General features: G+C 37.6%; 2 protein-coding genes and 1 long non-coding RNA gene across 3 annotated transcripts in view; 1 reads left to right on the top strand and 2 right to left on the bottom strand.

Annotated features, from left to right (window-relative positions):
- LOC133516428 (uncharacterized) overlaps positions 1-20,581 on the top strand; it is a 452,437-nt gene that overhangs the window by 223,877 nt on the left and 207,979 nt on the right. The gene's annotated exons all lie outside the window — the stretch shown is intronic.
- Positions 495-5,382, bottom strand: LOC133516418 (chitin deacetylase 8-like). Its single transcript, XM_061849344.1, has 6 exons — positions 5,206-5,382; positions 3,500-3,812; positions 2,823-3,090; positions 2,413-2,599; positions 1,822-1,962; positions 495-1,177 (listed from the first exon to the last, which is right to left on the bottom strand). Exons 1-6 carry the CDS (start codon positions 5,365-5,367, stop codon positions 1,103-1,105), a joined length of 1,146 nt encoding a protein of 381 aa, XP_061705328.1. The 5' UTR covers positions 5,368-5,382; the 3' UTR covers positions 495-1,102.
- Positions 6,697-18,962, bottom strand: LOC133516417 (chitin deacetylase 8-like). The gene is made up of 6 exons (XM_061849342.1): positions 18,786-18,962; positions 16,995-17,307; positions 16,018-16,285; positions 15,610-15,796; positions 8,039-8,179; positions 6,697-6,956 (listed from the first exon to the last, which is right to left on the bottom strand). Exons 1-6 carry the CDS (start codon positions 18,945-18,947, stop codon positions 6,882-6,884), a joined length of 1,146 nt encoding a protein of 381 aa, XP_061705326.1. The 5' UTR covers positions 18,948-18,962; the 3' UTR covers positions 6,697-6,881.

Raw genomic sequence — 20,581 nt, 5'->3', positions numbered from 1 at the left:
ATGTTTGAATGTTATGATGACATAGAGGGACTTACGGAATGTATTACTCTCGACATTTTTAGGTTACCTATGCTCGGGCTATCATGCGGATGCCAATCACAAGCAATTTTTCCTACCCACTAACGATATTTAAAAGGTACGAGTACCTATTTTCCTTTTATTAGTTCTTATCATGTTATATTAGTTATGCTAAATAATAAGAATGCAATTACATAAAACAAGATTTTTATTTACAACTTTTCTCATTTTGAAAAAAAAAAAATCTAGATGGATCCAAAGAAGTACTTACATAAGATTGTATTGGATTACACCACTAATTTCATCTCGGTATAAGTAGTTTGGAACAAGATTTCTTTCTCTTTTTATTTGTTGTCGCGCAATACATATCTAAATACTATTAAATACGTTTGCTCACCCTTATAGTGATTTTATGTTGCATATCATTTGCGATTATGTCACTTTAAAAAGAAATGACGTAATAAATCTTGTTTTTCTTTAACAAATTTCTAGTAAATTCATTTAGGTTGTTATCTTTACTTGTTATCATACGATGTTTACTGCACAGATTATTTCAGCCCGATAAATACCAAGATCGGTCGAAGACAAGAGAAACGCTATGTGGCCCTGTATACCTGCATGTCATCCAGAGCCGTTCACCTGGAGCTTGTACGTTTCATTTCGGACTCTGCGATTATTAGCTTTCGAGGCTTTATTGCTAAGAGAGGTGCTCCCAATACGATATTTTCTGACAACGATACATGTTTTGTAGGTGCAAGCAAGAACTACATATTTTGCGACCACTCTTAAGAGCTACTGTTTTCATTGCTTTTGAGCGTATCTAATAAGTAATCTGGAGAATTTAATGATCGGATCGATAATGATGTCTTTGATATTCTGGGTTATGGGAAAAGTAATAACCGATCGCTCTTTTATTTTTTAATTGCTAATTTAATCAAAAATAAATTTTCTGATTACGTTGAAAAGCTCATTTAAAAGTATGACTTCTAGGTGTTTTTTTTAACGTATTTATACGTTGTCCCCCAATCTCCCTTCTTTTCCTTCTTTTATTTTCGATAGATCTTCCAGGTTCATAAAGCAGGTTCTATTGACCGAGAGGGTTTCCCAACCATGGGTATGTATTTGGACACGTGTTACAGATCTGCATCCAGTATGCACCCTAAAACAAGAAGAAACATTTATGAATAAAGACCGCCTATATTCAAAGTTTTCATAGTGTCTTTGAATATCTCGAAAAATACGCTCGATGTTAGCCCGATTCGGTCTCCATCAAGGTTCATTCACATGCTAAACAAGCCATAACAAACCTATAAAGGGAATTCATGCAGTACGAGGAAGTAGATTGAAATGGATAGCCGAGGCTTGGTGGTTGGGTATGTGTCACTTTAGTATTTTTCAAAGCATTGCAACGGTCTACCAAGATCTGCAGTGCAAACCACTTACGTCGCCATACTTTAGTCTTATGGACTGCTTTTAAGCGAAAAATTTTCCACAATATCGTCTCCCTTTACAGGTAGCAAACTTTCACAGTAAATAAGGGGTAAGAGTAAGAGGCACGACTCTGGGATAAGCGCGTGCTTGCCACTCAGGTTTTGATCAATTTTGATAAGATACTTTAAGATGTAGTTTCATTCATTAATAAGTGCATATGATAATTAATAAATTAAGTGTTTAGATAATTATCTATTCAGGCCTGAGTTGAGATAGCCACAGTTCCAACCACCAACTTTGCCTCTCTAACGCTCGAATTTGTTCGCGGTAGGCCCTCAGGTTTAGATATGGTTGTGATGTTGTCCTACTCACCCATTCGTTGTGGTCTGAGGTGAGAGGGCCGCAGCTCTGTCGCTGGCACGTGGTTGGTTCCCAGGTCCTGCATGGCCGGCTCCTGTATTCATTAACTGGTACGGGATCCTTCACCCAGTCGATCACTTCAGCCGAGTTTACCTAGAATTACCAGGAAGATATTATAATTCCGTTGTCTAATAATAAAATCTGAGATAGATACGATTATACCTATCCACAATTGACATGGTTTAAGCTATGAGCTTACATGGCTAAGGTCCTAAATATCAGAGCGAATTATCAAAAGTATATGGGTTGATACGATCAGAATTGTTAAGGTATGTCAATAAAGTCCTTAGCGGTGGCTTGCAAATGAAACTAAATGTTTTAATATGTATTTAATAACATAAGTGTTAACCAGATTAAAGCTATGGTATGAGGGATCAAAAAAGTAGAACGAAGCATTTCTAAAAAGGGGATAAATGTTTTCATATGTGTTAAATAACTTACGTGTTACTAGATTAAAACTATACTACCAGTTATCAAAAGTAGAACGAAGCATTTCTAAAAAGAGAAAGATACAATTAAACAGTGAGAAAGATAAGTAAGTACCACAAATGCATCTTGTAAGTTGTTGACCATGTCTAAGAATCTTGCCAAAGCCCTGTAGATGGCGGGGTAACTTGCGATGTACCACTGGTGGACGTAGAAGCCAAAAGGCGAGCGGTTGCCCGTGTAGTGCCTCTCGAAATTGTCTACTATGAACTCGAACCAGGCGTCTTCATCAGTCAGAGATGGCCTGTTAGAGATCATTGTTAAATGACAATAATTTCCTAGATTTTTTCTTAAATACCAATTTCCTGTAAAGATTCAGTTATCTGCAACTAATTCCTATTTATCAGGATGTGGTACAACAATTTAAGGTAACCGGAGACAATACCACGAAAAAAGCTTTATAGTTATTAGTTTAATACAAAAATATGCAATAAATAGTTAAAGATCAGCAAATAATAGGTACTTACACACTGAAACAAGAGTCAACCATCGAGCAAGTGAACCCGCCTAAATCGATCCAACTGATCATAGGCAAAACCCATACTCCAGGAATAGACGCAGTGGGGCATTCGGGAATAACGCAATCCTGGGTAGAGGCGTAGTCGAGGGTGTACGGCCAAAGGCCAGGGTTTATCTGGGTGACGGTAGGCATAGTGCAGTCATACTCAAGTCCGTAGTCGGCCATGACTTGAAAGGAAGCGTTTCCAGTCATCTGCAGGAATGGGATGCGGAGACCTGGAAATGGAGAAGAAATATTAGTATTAATTTAAATGTCAGGTGCGCATATAGGAATTATGATTATTAGTCGATAATTGATTTAGTAAAATAATATATCTATGTGTAAGACTGAGCACGTGAGCGCTATAAATAAGTTTTAAGGTACAGGTATGGATACTGCCTCCACCACATACGAAGTCTCCTGTAGGAAAAATGTTGTTGCAAAAACGAAGACAAGTACATAAATGAAACTTAAACAGTAAATTATAAATTTAAATTGTTATTTACCAAATATAAAGAGAAAAACCATACTCGAGGCTGCATTGAATTATTGTTAATAGCCTTGGCACTAGTTTAATACTAGGATAACCAAAATTGAATTTCATAAATAATTTATTTCGTTTTTATTTAAAAATATGGTCCTTACCTTTAATCGTATCAATCGGAATATTAGCGAAATGAGACATTTGAACTTTCTGGTCTGCAAATTCCAATTTCATGTCATCGTAGGTAGCTTCCTTCCAGTAGGTGTCAGGAGTTTGGTGGCTTATGGAGTGCAGCGCAATCTCAAGACCTTGGTTATACAGCTCGTTCACGATGGTGTAGTCGGTATATTCGTGGTTGATGTAGAAGGTAGTCCCGACTGGACAGCCATTGCTGTTTTGACGGTCGTAAAGGAGGTCGCGATAGGTTTCGATGTTGATGACGTTCACACCGTCATCAAAGGTTAACAGGACAAACTAAAAAATGAATATGATGAAGCGGATTTGTAAAAAATAATATTGATAAAGGTATCCAAGCACAGATATACAGGTATCAGGTACAGGTACCACATTCCCGGTCGCCACTTTCCCGAATAAAGGTTGAGGGAGGCGATGGCTGAGACACGCGTTATACTCGTGAACGGGTGTTGTTTGTGGAGACCGGTCTGTTTAAGCTTACACGGGCTTCATGTTATGTTATAAGTATGTAAGTAACTTTAATTTTGAGTGGCATTAACGCGAGACACTTCATTCGGTTCTTGTCTGTCTGATTTAATTTCTTGTCTTTTATGTATTTATTCTTTAGTTTAGCTATTTATTATTTTATGTTAATTCAAGCCTTGGAGACCTTTTACGTCTCTAAGAATAATTAAATGATCGTTTTTTTACTTATATTTTATCTCTGACACTTAGAGATCTTTACATCTCTAAGAATTTTAGTATTTGGTGGTTGTATTTTTTTTGTCATGGTTTTATGTGTAATTCCACATTTAGAGACTGTCTAATAAGTATCTAATTTTTCATTGATTCCATATTTGTAATTGTATTTTGTTATTTTTATTGTGTGTAAAAAAATGACATGTAAATATACTCCTGTGGCCTATTTGCTGAATAAATGTTTGATTCATGGTTTTGTTGAAAATCAGGATTGAGTATTGAATGAATCATATTTTCATTAGCTATCACAATTTTTTTTTAATGTTGAGCGATATTTTCAATGAGTCTTCTAGAATATACACTTCATAATATTTTTTACTGATTCTTCGATAACTTCGACAGCTACATGGTCAAAATTATTGGCTCCTTCAATTATATTAGTTTCTTTAACTTTTTAAGACATATCAAGATGTATGTAATTTTAATACGAGGTACCCTGATAGGCTAGTAATACCTTGCAAAAGGACAGCTCTGTATAGTAGAAACACTATGTATGAGCGTAAAAATCTATAATAGACTGGATGATAATATCAAACAATTGCCTTTCAAAACGTTTAAAGTGAAATTAAAAGCATGGCTCGTACAAAAGGCCTTCTATTCTATCGAGGAATATATGTAATCTTTTGACTGAGGTAGGTGATATAATATTATAATATAGGCCTTGACTATGATTGTTTAAACTTAGTTTTAGTTGTATGTTTAGTTCTTAAGTTTTTTGCATGCCAGATGCTGGTGGAATATGTGTTATGTATAATATTGTCTGACCATCTTTTGTACCATATTTCATGCAAAATAAAGTTATTTGTATTTGTATTCCTGGATCTGGTTCAGGATAAGGCACATTTAGCCTAAAAATAAAGCAAATACGAGTATCTATTGTAAATAAATTTGTAGGCGATTTAGTCGAGCAATTAGTTATTTTGACTGTACTCACTTGTGGCGTATCCCGCGCGTTAAGTCCACCTGGAATATCAGTGCCAGAACACCTGCAGGCGGGCAACTGGCAAGCCTCGAGGTCGCAAGACTCAGCCAGAGGCAGGACGTCCTCTTGAGCCCATGCAGCCGCCAACAACGCTAGAAACAGCAACCGATTCATTTTGCTTGACAATGTAATAGTGTTCAAACTTATATATCGCGGCTAAATTATCAGCTCAGAAAATTAAGATATGACCAGCGATTAATGCTGTGATTTCGCCCGATTGTACTGATATCTCAAAAAAATTGTTTAGTGTAGTGGTAATGACGAGCGTTGCAAAAAATAAACTGGCCGAGTGTGAGTCGGACTGGCGCCTGTGTTTACGTACATACAAGACACGTTTTCCACAAAGTTTTACTTATTTTTTCTTAATATAGACGCACGGATGATATATATCCTCATGATTTATAGGTAACGAACCATTTTCTGTACCACTTTACAAAATTTTAGCCCTAATTCTTGTAATGTTCTCTTGTACATAAGTCTGTTTGTAGTACAAAGTTTTAATAGGATGTTATTAGTAACTTTCATAACACTACCAATAAGCAGAGTTATATTAGGGCTCGCAAAATTTATCGACTTACCTAGTAGATAAATTTTAAGGCAGTATTTAGGGATTTTTTTATTGTTTCAATCATTAATACGGGCTTATTAAACATTACATAATAAGTAAATAATTCATACGACAAATCATTCTCAGAGATCTTTTAATAACTCCTCATACGATTATTTCATTTACTAAAATAGTATTTAAATATATTTCGTGTCTAAAATATAATCCCGTAAAATTCATATATAACCGGACTAAAGCAAGCAGATGCTCTGTCACCTAAGTATGCTTTTCAATGTTGTCTTAGAATATGCCATTCAAAAAGTTCTTGCACTAGATATCGGGCTAGAACTGAATGGCATGGGAAGCATACGGTGATAGGGTACGCAGACGATCTAGCCTTGCTAGGAGAAACCAAGTAGGAAATTACCGAGTCAGCAGCAGTCCACTGGAAATCGCAGCGAAAAGGTAGGCCTAAGTATACTCGTAAACCATGAAAAATCTGAGTAATATGATAATAATTTGCGCTATTTTCTAAGTTCCTGTGGCGACGGGTATAATATATTTATACAGTGAAGAAGCTCGATCTGACATATGTTACTTAATTATTATTAATAGCGCTACAGCAGTAACAGTGTAAAATTAGTAAGTAGGTAGTAGGTACAGTTTCGAAAGGATCTCTCATCTTTATTCTGCCTGAAGTTCGGGATTACCAACATAATTATGGTGTCTAGAGAAACATAATTATGGTGTCCAGAAGAAGCAAATTAATTTCTTTAACAAATCTACATATACGAACTAAATACTCTTAGGAGCTACCGTTTTGTAAAGAATTTAATGATCGGATCGCCGATATTGATATATGTGATAGTCTGGGTAATGGTAAAAAGTAAAAATCGTTTGCTCTTTTATTTTTATATGTATTATATTTATTAAAGTAAATTTTCTGATTAATTTGATAACCTCATTTCAAAGTTTGACTTGTAGGTGGTTTTTTAAATTTATATTTTATTCGTTGTCCCCCAACCTATCTTCTTTTCCTTCTTTTTGTTTCGATAGATCTTCCAGGTCCATAAAGCAGTTTCTATTGACCGAGAGGATTTCCCAACCATGGGTATGTGTTTGGACACGCGTTGCAGATCTGCATCCAATATGCACCCTAAAACAAGAAGAAACATTTTTTAAAGTGTGTCTTTAGGTATTAATATCTTGAAAAACGCGCGCTTTGTTAACCCAATTCGGTCTCCATCATGGTACATTTAAGTATATACTAAACAAGCCATGACAAAGCTATAAAAAGAATTCATGCGGCACGAGTAACTAGATTAAAATGGATAGCCGGGGCTTGGTGGGTGGGTATGTGTGGCTTCAGTATTTTTTAACGTCTTGCAACTGTCTATCAAGATCCACAGTCCACAGTGAACTTCTTAGAGTCACTTGCGCCACCCAGAGTTAGGCACTAACTCGGGGTTAACCGGTTAAACGGAGTTACCAATACCAATACAATTTAACCCTGCTTTATCGGTTTACTCCGAGTTAGTGACTAACCCTGAATGGTGCAAGTGGCCCTTATTCATGTGCAAACTACTATCGTCGCCATACTTTAGTCTTATGGACTGCTTGCAAGCGAAAACTCTTCCCTATAGTATAGTCTCCCTTTACAGGTAGTAAACTTTCACAGTACTTTCATAATACGTTCACATTACAACGAGGGGGGAGGGGTTTAGGGTCGGCAACGCGCATGTAACTCCTCTGGAGTTGCAGGCGTACATATGCTACGGAGACTGCTTACCATCAGGCGAGCCGTATGCTTGTTTGCCACTGACGTAGTATAAAAAAAACATTAATATTGAAAAGGGGTAAGAGGAAGAGGCGTGACTCTGGGATAGGCTTGTGCTTGCCACTCAGGTTTTGATAAATTTTTAACAAGATACTTTATGATTTTAATAACAAAACTACTGTGACCTACTCCGTAACCGAAGTGAAACATGTCGAGCGTTTTTGATTTAAAATAAGCGAGTGACCCGTTTTAATAATATATTTAATACTTTATGATGTAGTTTGAATTTCTTATCATTGTCATATTCACTTATTTATTATCTATTATGGTCCGAGTTGAGAGAGCCACAGTTCCAACACCAACCACTTCTAATTCACTTGGTTTGTTTGTCTCTTTGCCTCTCCAACGCTCAAATTTATTCGCGGTAGGTTTAGATATGGTTGTGATGTTGTCCTACTCACCCATTCGTTGTGGTCTGAGGTGAGAGGGCCGCAGCTCTGTCGCTGGCACGTGGTTGGTTCCCAGGTTTTGCATGGCCGGCTCCTGTATTCATTAACTGGTACGGGATCCTTCACCCAGGCGATCACTTCAGCCGAGTTTACCTAGAATTACCAGGAAGATATTATAATTCCGTTGTCTAATAATAAAATCTGAGATAGATACGATTATACCTATCCACAATTTACATGGTTTAAGCTATGAGCTTACATGGCTAAGGTCCTAAATATCAGAGCGAATTATCAAAAGTATATGGGTTGATACGATCAGAATTGTTAAGGTATTAGTCAATAAAGTCCTTAGGGGTGGCTTGCAAATGAAACTAAATGTTTTAATATGTATTTAATAACATAAGTGTTAACGAGATTAAAGCTATGGTATGAGGGATCAAAAGTAGAACGAAGCATTTCTAAAAAGGGGAATATGACTAAATTATCGTTTTGTAAATTTTAATTAATAAAATTGGAGGTAGATACTGTAATGGTTAAGATAGTTTAGCCGATTTTAGACTATCCGTATTAACGCTAAGGTTGTCATTCCATTGCATCAATATACCATACTACGGGTGGTTGTAACTGATAATCAATTTACGCCACCTTGTTAAGTGTTACCGTGGCTCAGCGGTAGGAGCTTGGACTAGTAATCGGAACGACCGAGGTTCAAACCCCGGTGTGGATTAACTTTTTCCTTATTTCTTTGGTTTTTAAAAATATCAGTTTTATTTGTTTAGAATTGACGGTTGCATTCATAACGGACAGATTTGAATTAGAAACCAAAGACGAAGCACGTATCCTCCACTCGTGTAGTGATTAAGATTGCCGAAATTGCATATCGAAATTTATGGAAAATAAATCTATCTGGACATCCCACTTGTGAGAGTGATATTTTTTAAAGATATAGTGCCATAAACTGTTCACCAAGGGGTAAGTCCTAGCGTAAGACATACAATATAAAGTCAGATATCAAATGTAATCTTGATTATTGTAGCCATCATAGTAAATTAGAATTGTGTTTATTTTAGCGTACCGTAATGCCCTTTTTTGGTGGACGCGCATCAGTGCGCGGCGCATAAAGACTGACCTAGCCGATCTGACAGTGGGTAGGCAGAGAACCCCGGTCGGACACCAGACCAAATCTCTCCTGGCGCCCTTCTAGTTTTAGTATAGTTTTAGTTAGGATTAGTATTTAATAAATCTCATTTGGATAATTGTATGCTCTTTATTTTACTCCCTCGACAACACATAACAAATAGCGCCCAACGATAAAATTTATGTCTAGTTGTCGAGCGGTAGTCGGAGGGCAAAGGTCGTTGCAGTGAACTTTTTGTGTTGCATTTTGTTGCTTCGGCCGTTGTTGTTTTGCGAATACAATATTAGTTGCAATGTTGGTTGTTTTAGCATAGTTTTTAGAAATTTGATTTGTATCTTAGTTTTTTTTTGTTATTACTTGCAGTGGTCTATAGTTTAAAGATTAGTTAAGGAGTTTTAATTACTTAAGTGTTTTTCCTTACGTGTGATTGTGCTAGATAGGTTACGTATTTTTATTTGCGGGTGGGTTTAATTTAGATAGTTTAAGAGTTATTGTTTGTTTAAGCGAGAAAGTTCGTTTTTATTGTGTTTAAATTTAAAGTTTTTGAAATTAGATCAGTTTCTGTTTATTTAGTGTGTGTTTAGGATAAAGTTGAGACCTATTTAATTTTGTTTCTAATTGTATTTATAACGGGTTCTCTTTTTGAAAATATGGATCCTAACTATTTGTTGAAGGATGAGTTGGAATTTGAACTGGCACGTCGAGGTGTACAATTAAGGTCAACGGTGCCAGTGCTTAAGAAATTATTGGCAGAATTGTTGCTATCCAATCTAGCTCTAGGCCCCGCTGGCGAGCTTATAGGTACTCAGGGTGAGTCAGTTAAAGATGAGTTAGAGATTTGTGCTGCAAAAATAAATGTTCTCTCGAATTACATATCCGAGTTGACAGGCAAGCCTGATAAGACCTTGTTCAAACGTTTAGTATCCAGGCTGTATCACGTACAGAATAGGTTAGTTTTAGTTAAATACGACCTTGAGGATGATCGCATTCGGAAAGAGGGGCTTTTACAAAGTTGTCAGGGTTTATTGAATAAACTGGAGGGGCAAGATGATATTGTAGAGGAAGATAATTTAACAGCGTCGGATAAGGAGATATTGCAGGCCACTTTAGGCGAATTAGGGCAAAAAATAATCCAGAAATTAGAAGGCCAAGCGAGTACGTCTGGGAAAGCCGGGAGTGAGTCAGACCCTCATATGGAATGCATAAAGCAGGGCACAGGAGACCGTAGTGTCACGTTTGCAGGCAGTCGGTGGCTTGGAGATAGAAGCGGTAAATCAATGTTAGCTCGATCGTCGACTATTGATGAGGACGTGCCAAAACGCAAGTTAGTACCAATTTATCAGTGGGGGCTTAAGTTTTCGGGAGGAAATAACTTGAGTGTAAATGCCTTTTTAGAACGGGTGTTAGAGCTGATGGACGCGAGAAATGCTTCTTATAATGATTTATGGCGTTCAGCTGTGGACTTTTTTGAAGGGGATGCGTTAATCTGGTACAGAGCTAATAGGGAGTACGCGGATAGCTGGGAAGAGCTGGTCATACTTTTGAAACGGGCATTTCAGAAGCCTTACTACCAGGAGGAACTTCTAGCAGAGATTAGGGCTAGAACACAAGGGACTAGTGAACCGGTTTTGATCTACATTTCAGTCATGCAGAATATGTTCAATCGGTTACCAAATAAGATTTCGGAGAATGAAAAGGTGTTTATCATCCTCAAAAATCTACAACCTTATTATCAGCAAGCTATTTGTAGGGATAACTTTGGGTCGGTGCTCGAGATGGTGAATGTTCTGAGAATTATAGAGAGAACTAAGATAAACTGTGATAGTTTTCAACAGCCAAAAGCCCTGACGGGTACTTTAGAACCAGACTTGGCATATAAAATGGGTGTGGCCATACCAAAGGTGGAGGTTAAGGAGATAGACGAAATGAGGCAGGGGAAATTTACAGAGGGTCGTGGTTCAGACCAGCAGGGGCGGCGGTGTTGGAATTGCCGAGAGAGTGGTCACGTTTTTAGGGAATGCTCTGTTCCGAAGCAGAGACTGTTTTGTTATAAGTGTGGAAGGTTTGGCGCAACATCTAACCAGTGTGGCTGCAAGGGAAACGAGCAAGGGGGAAGTTCGAAGTCTGCCAATTGAATTTCTCCCTCGAGCGTGGTAGTACCGAATGGCAGGGTTGGTTAGAGTTGGTTAGAAAGTTCTTTGCACGTGATGCCGAGGACTTGTGTCCGTTGGTAGTTAAGAAACATAATGATAATAGGTCATACGTAAAATTAAATATTTTAGGCTACAGTTATATGGGCTTACTAGACTGCGGAGCAATGCGGACCGTGATGAATCCTGCCTTTGCAGAAGCTCTTAGCGCGACTGGTCTTAGATCCACTAGTATAGATACGACAGAACTGACTACAGCCGGCGGCATGAGGCATAAAGTTACCGAAATTATTGATGTGCCCATAGTTTTCGACGGCCAGTTCAAGGTTGTGCCAGTGATGATTATGCCTTCATTGGGGCAACAGTTACTACTAGGCCAGGATTTTTTTAAAGAATTTGGGATAGAGTTGCAGTTTCAGAGTGACAGGATGTTCAACAATGGAGAAGCAGAGATAGGAGCAATAGAAGCTAATGCTCCAGCAATAGTAGCTAGGGAAGATCTGACCCCTGAGCAACAGGAAATTTTAAGCAGTGTGATTGAAGAGATGAAACAAACGGTGGGTATTGGTCTTGGGCGAACAGGAATATTACAGCACACTATTGATACGGCAGATAATAAGCCTGTTCACCAGAGACAATACAACTTTTCGCCGGTCATAAATAAGGAAATAGAAAAGGAATTGGATGAGATGCTGGCTAAAGATGTGGTGGAGCCTTCGCATAGTTCATGGTGTTCGCCTGTACTGATTGTCAAGAAGCCAAATGGAGACAATAGGCTGTGTTTAGACAGTCGCCAGCTTAACCGTGTTACAAAACGAGATACGTATCCCTTACCAAGAGTAACCAATATTCTTGACAATTTACGCAATGCTAGATTTTTGAGCACGATCGACCTTAAGTCGGCATTTTGGCAGATACCATTAGAGAACAGCAGTAAGGAGAAAACGGCCTTTGCGGTCATGGGTAGAGGTCTTTTTCAGTTTAAGGTTATGCCATTTGGGCTTGTTAATGCATCGCAAACCCAACAGAGGCTTATGGATATTTTATTTCATGCAGAAGGTGACAAAGTTTGGGCATATCTGGACGATATTGTGATTTGCTCGGCCAGTTTTGAGGATCATGTTGTTCTTTTGAGGAAGGTTATGATGAGGTTACAGGAAGCTAACTTGTCTATTAATGTAGATAAATGCAAGTTTGCAAGGCCTAGTCTGCGGTATCTGGGATATATTGTAGATAAGGATGGTCTCAGGACAGATCCTGGAAAGGTAGAGGCGATATTAAATTTTCCCAGACCAAAGACATTCACGGAATTAAAGCGGTTTATAGGTCTCGCCAGTTGGTATAGACGATTCGTTAAAGACTTTGCCCAGGTAGCAGCGCCACTACATAATCTTACAAAAGGTAAGAAGAATAAAAAGCTTACTTGGACGGAAGAAGCAGAAGCAGCCTGGTCAAATCTTAAGACATTACTTACGTCAACGCCAGTTGTAACTTGCCCAGATTACACAAAACCATTTATCATTCAATGTGATGCCTCAAATACGGGCGTGGGAGCGGTTCTGTGTCAGAAAACGGATGATGTAGAACGACCGGTGGCGTATTTGAGTCGGAAATTGAATGATCAGGAGATGAAGTACTCGGCTTCGGAACGGGAGCTTTTGAGTGTGGTATATGCGGTGGAGAAATTTAGATCCTACGTTGATGGTACTCATTTTACAGTCGTAACCGATCATAGCGCATTACTCTGGTTGCATAAAATGAAAGACCCGCCCGGGAGGTTAGCGCGCTGGGCCATGAAATTGCAGCAGTTTGACTTTGAGATTGTTCATAGACCAGGAAAGTGTCACACAGTGCCTGATGCGTTATCTCGAGGGGCAGCACAGGCTGATTGTGTAATAAATGCAATCGAAGTTACCGATAAACATAAGGATGTGTGGTATAAGGAAAAAGTGGCAAAGGTTACAGCAGGGGGTTATAATCCGGATTGGAAAGTTTCGGATGGGCTTCTGTTCAGGAAGGTACCGATGAAGCAGTTTCCGAATAGGGAAGACGATTGGAAGTTGTTTGTGCCAGAATCCCTGCGCGAAAAGGTTCTCCAGGAATGCCATGACACTCCCACGTCTGGCCATTTGGGAATAAGAAAAACATTTTTTAGAATTAAACAGAAGTTTTACTGGCATAACATGTTAGAAGACATTAAACAATATGTAAATGAGTGTGAATGTTGTGCCAGTCGTAAAGTTTCACAGAAATTACCTTTAGGACATATGGGGCAACATAGGGAAATTACAGGCCCTTGGCAAGAAATAGCTATGGATTATATGGGCCCTTTTCCCAAAAGCAAAAAATGCAACACTATGTTACTAGTTATCACTTGCGTTTTTAGTAAGTTTACCTTATTATTTCCTCTTCGATCTGGGAAGGCTGATAAGTTGTGTGAGATTGTAGAGAAACAATTTTTGCTTTACGGTGCTCCGAAGACTATAGTGTGTGATAACGGAAAGCAATTTGTGTCTCAACTTTTTAAGGAATTGGCCATAAAAAATAATGTGAAGATTTTGTACACCCCTAATTATCATCCACAGAGTAACCCGACAGAAAGAGTCAACCGCGTAATTGGAACTATGATCTCATCATATATGAATTCTAAAAAGCACAATGAATGGGACATGCATTTAGATGAGTTAGGTCATGCGATAAGAACCGCGGTGCACGAAACAACGGAGTATACCCCGTCTTATTTGTTCTTAGGTTGGGAGACCTCCGTCTCAAATTTAACAGTGCCTACACTAACGCCATCTGTGTCTGAATTAGGGGTAGTTGACGCAATAGATAGGACGTGTTATTTAGAGAGCCTTAAACAAAGACATAACATTTTTAAAGAGGTGCAAGAAAGATTAAGAAGGACTCAGTATAAGAGTAGTAATCATTACAATGCTAAAAGGCGATTAGAAACATTTCAGTTAGGGGATATAGTCTGGAGACGTACTAAATGTTTGTCGAATGCGAATGATAAGTTCATGGCTAAACTGGCGCCTAAATTCGAGAAAGCAATTATTGTTGCAAAATTGTCAGACATTGTTTACAGATTAAATAATAAATACGGTAAGAACATAGGGGTCTGGCACATTAAAGACCTTAAGCCCTATTTTGTAAAAAATAAATAAATGGAATTTATTTATTTTATTGAGGGACGGGGCATGTAATGGTTAAGATAGTTTAGCCGATTTTAGACTATCCGTATTAACGCTAAGGTTGTCATTCCATTGCATCAATATACCATACTACGGGTGGTTGTAACTGATAATCAATTTACGCCACCTTGTTAAGTGTTACCGTGGCTCAGCGGTAGGAGCTTGGACTAGTAATCGGAACGACCGAGGTTCAAACCCCGGTGTGGATTAACTTTTTCCTTATTTCTTTGGTTTTTAAAAATATCAGTTTTATTTGTTTAGAATTGACGGTTGCATTCATAACGGACAGATTTGAATTAGAAACCAAAGACGAAGCACGTATCCTCCACTCGTGTAGTGATTAAGATTGCCGAAATTGCATATCGAAATTTATGGAAAATAAATCTATCTGGACATCCCACTTGTGAGAGTGATATTTTTTAAAGATATAGTGCCATAAACTGTTCACCAAGGGGTAAGTCCTAGCGTAAGACATACAATATAAAGTCAGATATCAAATGTAATCTTGATTATTGTAGCCATCATAGTAAATTAGAATTGTGTTTATTTTAGCGTACCGTAATGCCCTTTTTTGGTGGACGCGCATCAGTGCGCGGCGCATAAAGACTGACCTAGCCGATCTGACAGTGGGTAGGCAGAGAACCCCGGTCGGACACCAGACCAAATCTCTCCTGGCGCCCTTCTAGTTTTAGTATAGTTTTAGTTAGGATTAGTATTTAATAAATCTCATTTGGATAATTGTATGCTCTTTATTTTACTCCCTCGACAACACATAACATCGGATTATAACTATCCATGGTTTACACGGTTTAAGCTACAGTGGGCAAGGTACTAAAAATCAGATTTAATTATAAAATGTATATGGGTTGATACGATCAGAATTGTTTAGGTATTAATTGATTAAATCTAAGGTAGCTTACAAATCAGCCTAAATGTTTAAATGTGTTTAATAACTTACATGTTATCCAGATTAAAGCTATGCTATGAGTGGTAAAAAATACAACGAAGCATTTCTAAAAAAGGGAGGTAAGGGTTTCCAGATGAAATAGAATCGTGAGAAAATGAAGTACGTAAAATGTAAGCATAATCAATAATCTTTACCACAAAAGCATCTTGTAGGTTGTTGACCATGTCTAAGAATCTTGCCAAAGCCCTGTAGATGGCGGGGTAACTTGCGATGTACCACTGGTGGACGTAGAATCCAAAAGGCGAGCGGTTGCCCGTGTAGTGCCTCTCGAAATTGTCTACTATGAACTCGAACCAGGCGTCTTCATCAGTCAGGGAAGGCCTGTCAGAGATAATTGTTAAATGACAATAATTTCCGAGATTTTTTCCTAAATGGCAATTTGCTATAAATATTCAGTTATCAGCAACTTATTCCTATTTATTAGGATGTGGTACAACAATTTAAGGTACAGCCGAAGATTATATCATGAAAAAAGCTCTATCATGATTAGTTTAATACAAAAATATGCATGAAATAGTTAAAAATTAGCAAAAAATACTTACACACTGAAGCAAGAGTCAACCATCGAGCAAGTGAACCCGCCCAAATCGATCCAACTGACCATAGGCAGAACCCACACTCCAGGAACGGACGCAGTGGGGCATTCAGGAATAACGCAATCCTGGGTAGAGGCGTAGTCGAGGGTGTACGGCCACAGGCCTGGGTTAATCTGGTTGATGGTAGGCATAGAACAGTCGTACTCGAGTCCGAAGTCGGCCATGACTTGGACGGAAGCATTGCCAGTCATCTGCAGGAATGGGATTCGGAGACCTGGAAATGCAGAAGAAATTTTTGTATCAAACATAATGTCCTGTCCACATGTAAGAATTACTAGTACTCGTAGTTGATAACAATGTTATCATTGTTAAGCGTTGTCGTTTCAACTGATTGCTGTCGTAGTAAGGATGAATAATGTTATTGACATTTTTTTGGACCCATGGTTCAAAAGTTAGATGGGGAAGGCACATATTTTTTGTTTCGGAGCAGTTATTTCCGAAAATATTAACTTTTACAAAAAAATGGTTTTTGAAATTCCTTATTCGATTTGAAAAACCTATCCAACAATACCCACACTAATGGGTCAAACCAAAATAAATAAATCAAAAAATATCATTTTGTATGGGAGGTTCCCTAAAATATTTTGCAGTTTTTATTTTACAGTCTGTGTCACCATTTATGATTTATGTATCCATGCCAAATTGCAGTTTTCTAGCACTAACGACCGACCACGGAGCAAATCCGCGGACAGACGGACAGACGGACATGGCAAAACTATAAGGGTTTCTAGATGACTACGCAACTCTAAAAAGATATTAAATTTAAATAAATGTAATTTACCATTAATGGGAAAGGCTGTACTCAAGACTGTATTGAATTTTTAATAGGTGCTGACAAGTTTTACATGACACAAAGAAAAATATGTTATAAACCAATTTGTCTTGCCTATAATTAATAAGATGATTCAAATTACACCTCTTACCTTTAATAGCATCTATCGGAATATTAGCAAAATGCGACATTTGGAGTCTCTGGTCTCCAAATTCCATTTTCATGTCATCGTAGGTAGCTTCTTTCCAATAGGTGTCAGGAGTTTGGTGGCTTATGGAGTGCAGCGCAATCTCAAGACCTTGGTTATACAGCTCGTTCACGATGGTGTAGTCGGTATATTCGTGGTTGATGTAGAAGGTAGTCCCGACTGGACAGCCATTGCTGTTGTGACGGTCGTAAAGGAGGTCGCGATAGGTTTCGATGTTGATGACGTTCACACCGTCATCAAAGGTTAACAGGACAAACTAAAAAATGAATATGATGAATCGATTTTGTACGCATGCACAGAGATATAAGTTCAAGTGAAATTGATAAAAATCAGGAGTGAGTGTCGAATCACTTCGGCTTAGCTTAGTTAATTATATCAATTGTACAGGGTGGGTCAAAAATTGTTGCGAATAGAATAACTTAACCACTAAATTTACGAAAAATCCTGAAATGTGTATTTTATTATGTATAACAATATCAACTTTCAGAGCTCTATAGTGCATCAAATTTTGCGGTGTGAGTGTGGAGTGTGGAGTAAAAGTTCCAAGATTTAGATTTTTTTTGTTGTTTACTTAGGTCAGGGTGTTTTCTTTACACAGCCAACATATTTTAATAAACACAAGTGTCGACTTTTGGGCAGAGATAACCTTCGCTTTAAACACTAAAAGCCGCTTCATTCACCTATAACCACAGTACCTATGTGCTGGCATATCAGCAAAGAGCATAATTGGTCCATATTTATTTGACAGTAATCAAAATTCTTAAATTTACATAGTCGATTGCAGAAGTGCCAACGACAAAACGGGGGCTATTAGGGTGATGTAATTTTAAATGAATTGCATTAACTTTTTTTAGATTGTTTTTTTTTTTTCAATTATAGAAAAACATGTATTGTTTTATTTCTGACGATTGTTCAAAAGTGCTAAAACTTATGGCCCACCCTGTATATAAATAAGCTGCCACTATTTTAGAGTTAAAAACGTTGAGCGACTTATAGAATATGATTTATATGTTTTTTACTCGGTCTGGTAACTTCGAAAACTAAATAGCTAAATGAATGGAGGAGGATCACTGTAGTTTATTAGATCTGAGAAAAAAGTTATTTAGGATGACGCTCTTTTAGCCTAATTATATCGCAACTATCTATTTGTCAGCTTATAATATATATAAATAAATATTGGTTATTCTTACACAAATTGATCAAGCCCCACAGTAAGCTCAAGAAAGCTTGTGTTGAGGCTACTCAGACAACGATAAATATAATATATAAATACTTAAATACATAGAAAACAGCCATGACCCAGGAACAAATATCCGTGCTCACCACACGAATTAATTGCCCTTACCAGGATTTGGACCCGGGTACGTCCTTAAACTACGACCAAAAGAGAGGTATGGGCATTGTGAATGTCATCTCGCTTTATGTGGTAGGGCACAGCACAGTGGATGCCATTCCAGATCTAGAGCAGAGCCCAATTGGGGAAGTACCTCCACCTTACAGAAAACCGCGGGTGTGTTCCTGCCGGTGAGTAAGGTTGCCAGAGCTCAACGAGGGTGCGGAGTGTTAGGGTCGGCAACGCGCATGTAACTCATTTGGAGTTACAGGCGTACATAGGCTACGGAGACTGCTTTCTATCGGTCGGGCCGTATGCTTGTTTGCCACTGACGTAGTATAAAAAATAAATTAAAAAACTCGGGACCATCGGCTTCATAGGCAGGGTCTGATTGTACTCACTTGTGGCGTGTCCCGTGCGTTAAGTCCACCGGGAATATCAGTGCCAGAACACCTGCAGGCGGGCAACTGGCAAGCCTCAGCGTCACAAGGCTCGGCCAGAGGCAGCACGTCCTCTTGAGCCCACGCAGCCGCCAACAATACTAGAACCAGCAAACGCTCCATTCTGCTTGACTAACTCTTTAATGTAGTGGTCAAACTTATATATACATATCGGATAAATTATCAGCGATTATACCTCAGGAAAATACTTACACATTTTTATCAAACGTGTCTATTAATTAAGATATGACTAGTGATTAATACTGTGATTTCGCTAGATTGTGCTGATACCTTGTCAATATCGTTTCAAGTGGTTGTTTTAGCGGAAATGACGCCGGTTTTGTTATATTTTGGGGAATTCTACCTCCGTATCTTATCAATTTGTCCTTATTTTAAACGGCTGTACTTATAAGTATCCGTAATTAAGAAATTCACGTACCTACTTAGAATAATACAGAATATCCATTCTTTATGGACTAGTCGACTAAATAACAAGTCTAATAAAAATATAAAGCTATAAAGCAATTTTCTATTTATGTTTTTCATTTCTCGTGACAAATTACATTTAAATACACATACTTTTATACCCATATTTATGCACATTTAACATGTTTTAGCGACAAAATTCCCCGTTATTCGCACAACTGAAAAGAATTTAATACCGTACCATTCTCTGAAATCCGTTGGACGTTTTAGGCTGTAGGATGTATCAAGGGGTTAGACATGCATACAGACATATCTACCTGCATAGAGTTCAATAGAAAAGATAAAGATAAGATAAAGATAGTTTATTATTCAAGTAGGCATATTACAATGCGCTTATGAATGTCAAATAAAGCTACGCCGGCTCTAACCCTACACCTCTGACCCGAGAAGATGTAAATCCCCCCTTAATTGGACGAGGGTATCCCAATATGGACCGGCAACAAACTCGGCGGGACAATTTTTTTCAAAACATTACATCTTATAATTAACATGCATTAAATAAGAAAAAATACAATATAGATACTACTTTTCTTTATAGAAATTTGATTAAAAATATATATGTTCATCAAATCATACAAATAGTATACATAGCTCTTTCAGAAGACATCGAATTCTTTCAAAAGGAAAATAAAATATAATTAATAAAGAAATGAGAATATACATTATATAAATCTGACTGATTGCTATGAAATACCTACATAAAATATTTGATGTGCTTTCTTACCTGTATCACATATAACTCTACATAGCACAATCGGAATAGAACAAACCTCCAAATCTCTGGGACAGTCCTGAAATTTGGTATGTATGTAAATCATTTCCACACCATTTGACATTTGGGGACCTCAAGGTATCGCAGCAATCTTGGAAAATGTGTACCATCCTTGAGAAATTCACGTTTTACTCTAAATCTAATTTATCTAGGAAAATATGATGTAAGACAACATTAAAGCTTATTCAATTCTACACAAAAAAGTCCTAGATATCTTTGCGAAAAAATCATTCTTGTTATAAATAATTATTTATTTTTTTATATGACTATAAATAAATAATGTAGTATGTCACAATCAGTCAAAGTTAATCACAGACGTATTATATATATTATCTTTGTTTATTTTAAATATCGATAACGGTTAACTAAAAATGTTGATATGTACGTAATAAATGATTACGAAAAAAGTAAATTGAATCAGCATATTATTATGCAGCGTGATGTCGATTTTGTGTCAACGGCACCAAATGTACGGTATCTGCTTATCAGGTTAAATTTA

The sequence above is a fragment of the Cydia pomonella genome, chromosome 3, assembly GCF_033807575.1.
Source record: "Cydia pomonella isolate Wapato2018A chromosome 3, ilCydPomo1, whole genome shotgun sequence".
Classification (NCBI taxonomy): Eukaryota; Metazoa; Arthropoda; class Insecta; order Lepidoptera; family Tortricidae; genus Cydia; species Cydia pomonella.
Note: the sequence above shows the minus strand (reverse complement) of the source record. Positions and strands in the feature narration are given on the sequence as shown.

Coding starts and splice junctions, on each gene's coding strand:
- LOC133516418 (XM_061849344.1), bottom strand. CDS start 5,367: ATGAATCGGTTGCTGTTTCTAGCGTTGTTGGCGGCTGCATGGGCTCAA. Junction 3,091..3,499: donor TCCGATTGATACGATTAAAG/GTAAGGACCATA, acceptor CTCCATTTCCAG/GTCTCCGCATCCCATTCCTG. Junction 2,600..2,822: donor GTTGACTCTTGTTTCAGTGT/GTAAGTACCTAT, acceptor GATCTCTAACAG/GCCATCTCTGACTGATGAAG.
- LOC133516417 (XM_061849342.1), bottom strand. CDS start 18,947: ATGGAGCGTTTGCTGGTTCTAGTATTGTTGGCGGCTGCGTGGGCTCAA. Junction 15,797..16,017: donor GTTGACTCTTGCTTCAGTGT/GTAAGTATTTTT, acceptor TATCTCTGACAG/GCCTTCCCTGACTGATGAAG. Junction 8,180..15,609: donor ACCTACAAGATGCTTTTGTG/GTAAAGATTATT, acceptor TGGTAATTCTAG/GTAAACTCGGCTGAAGTGAT.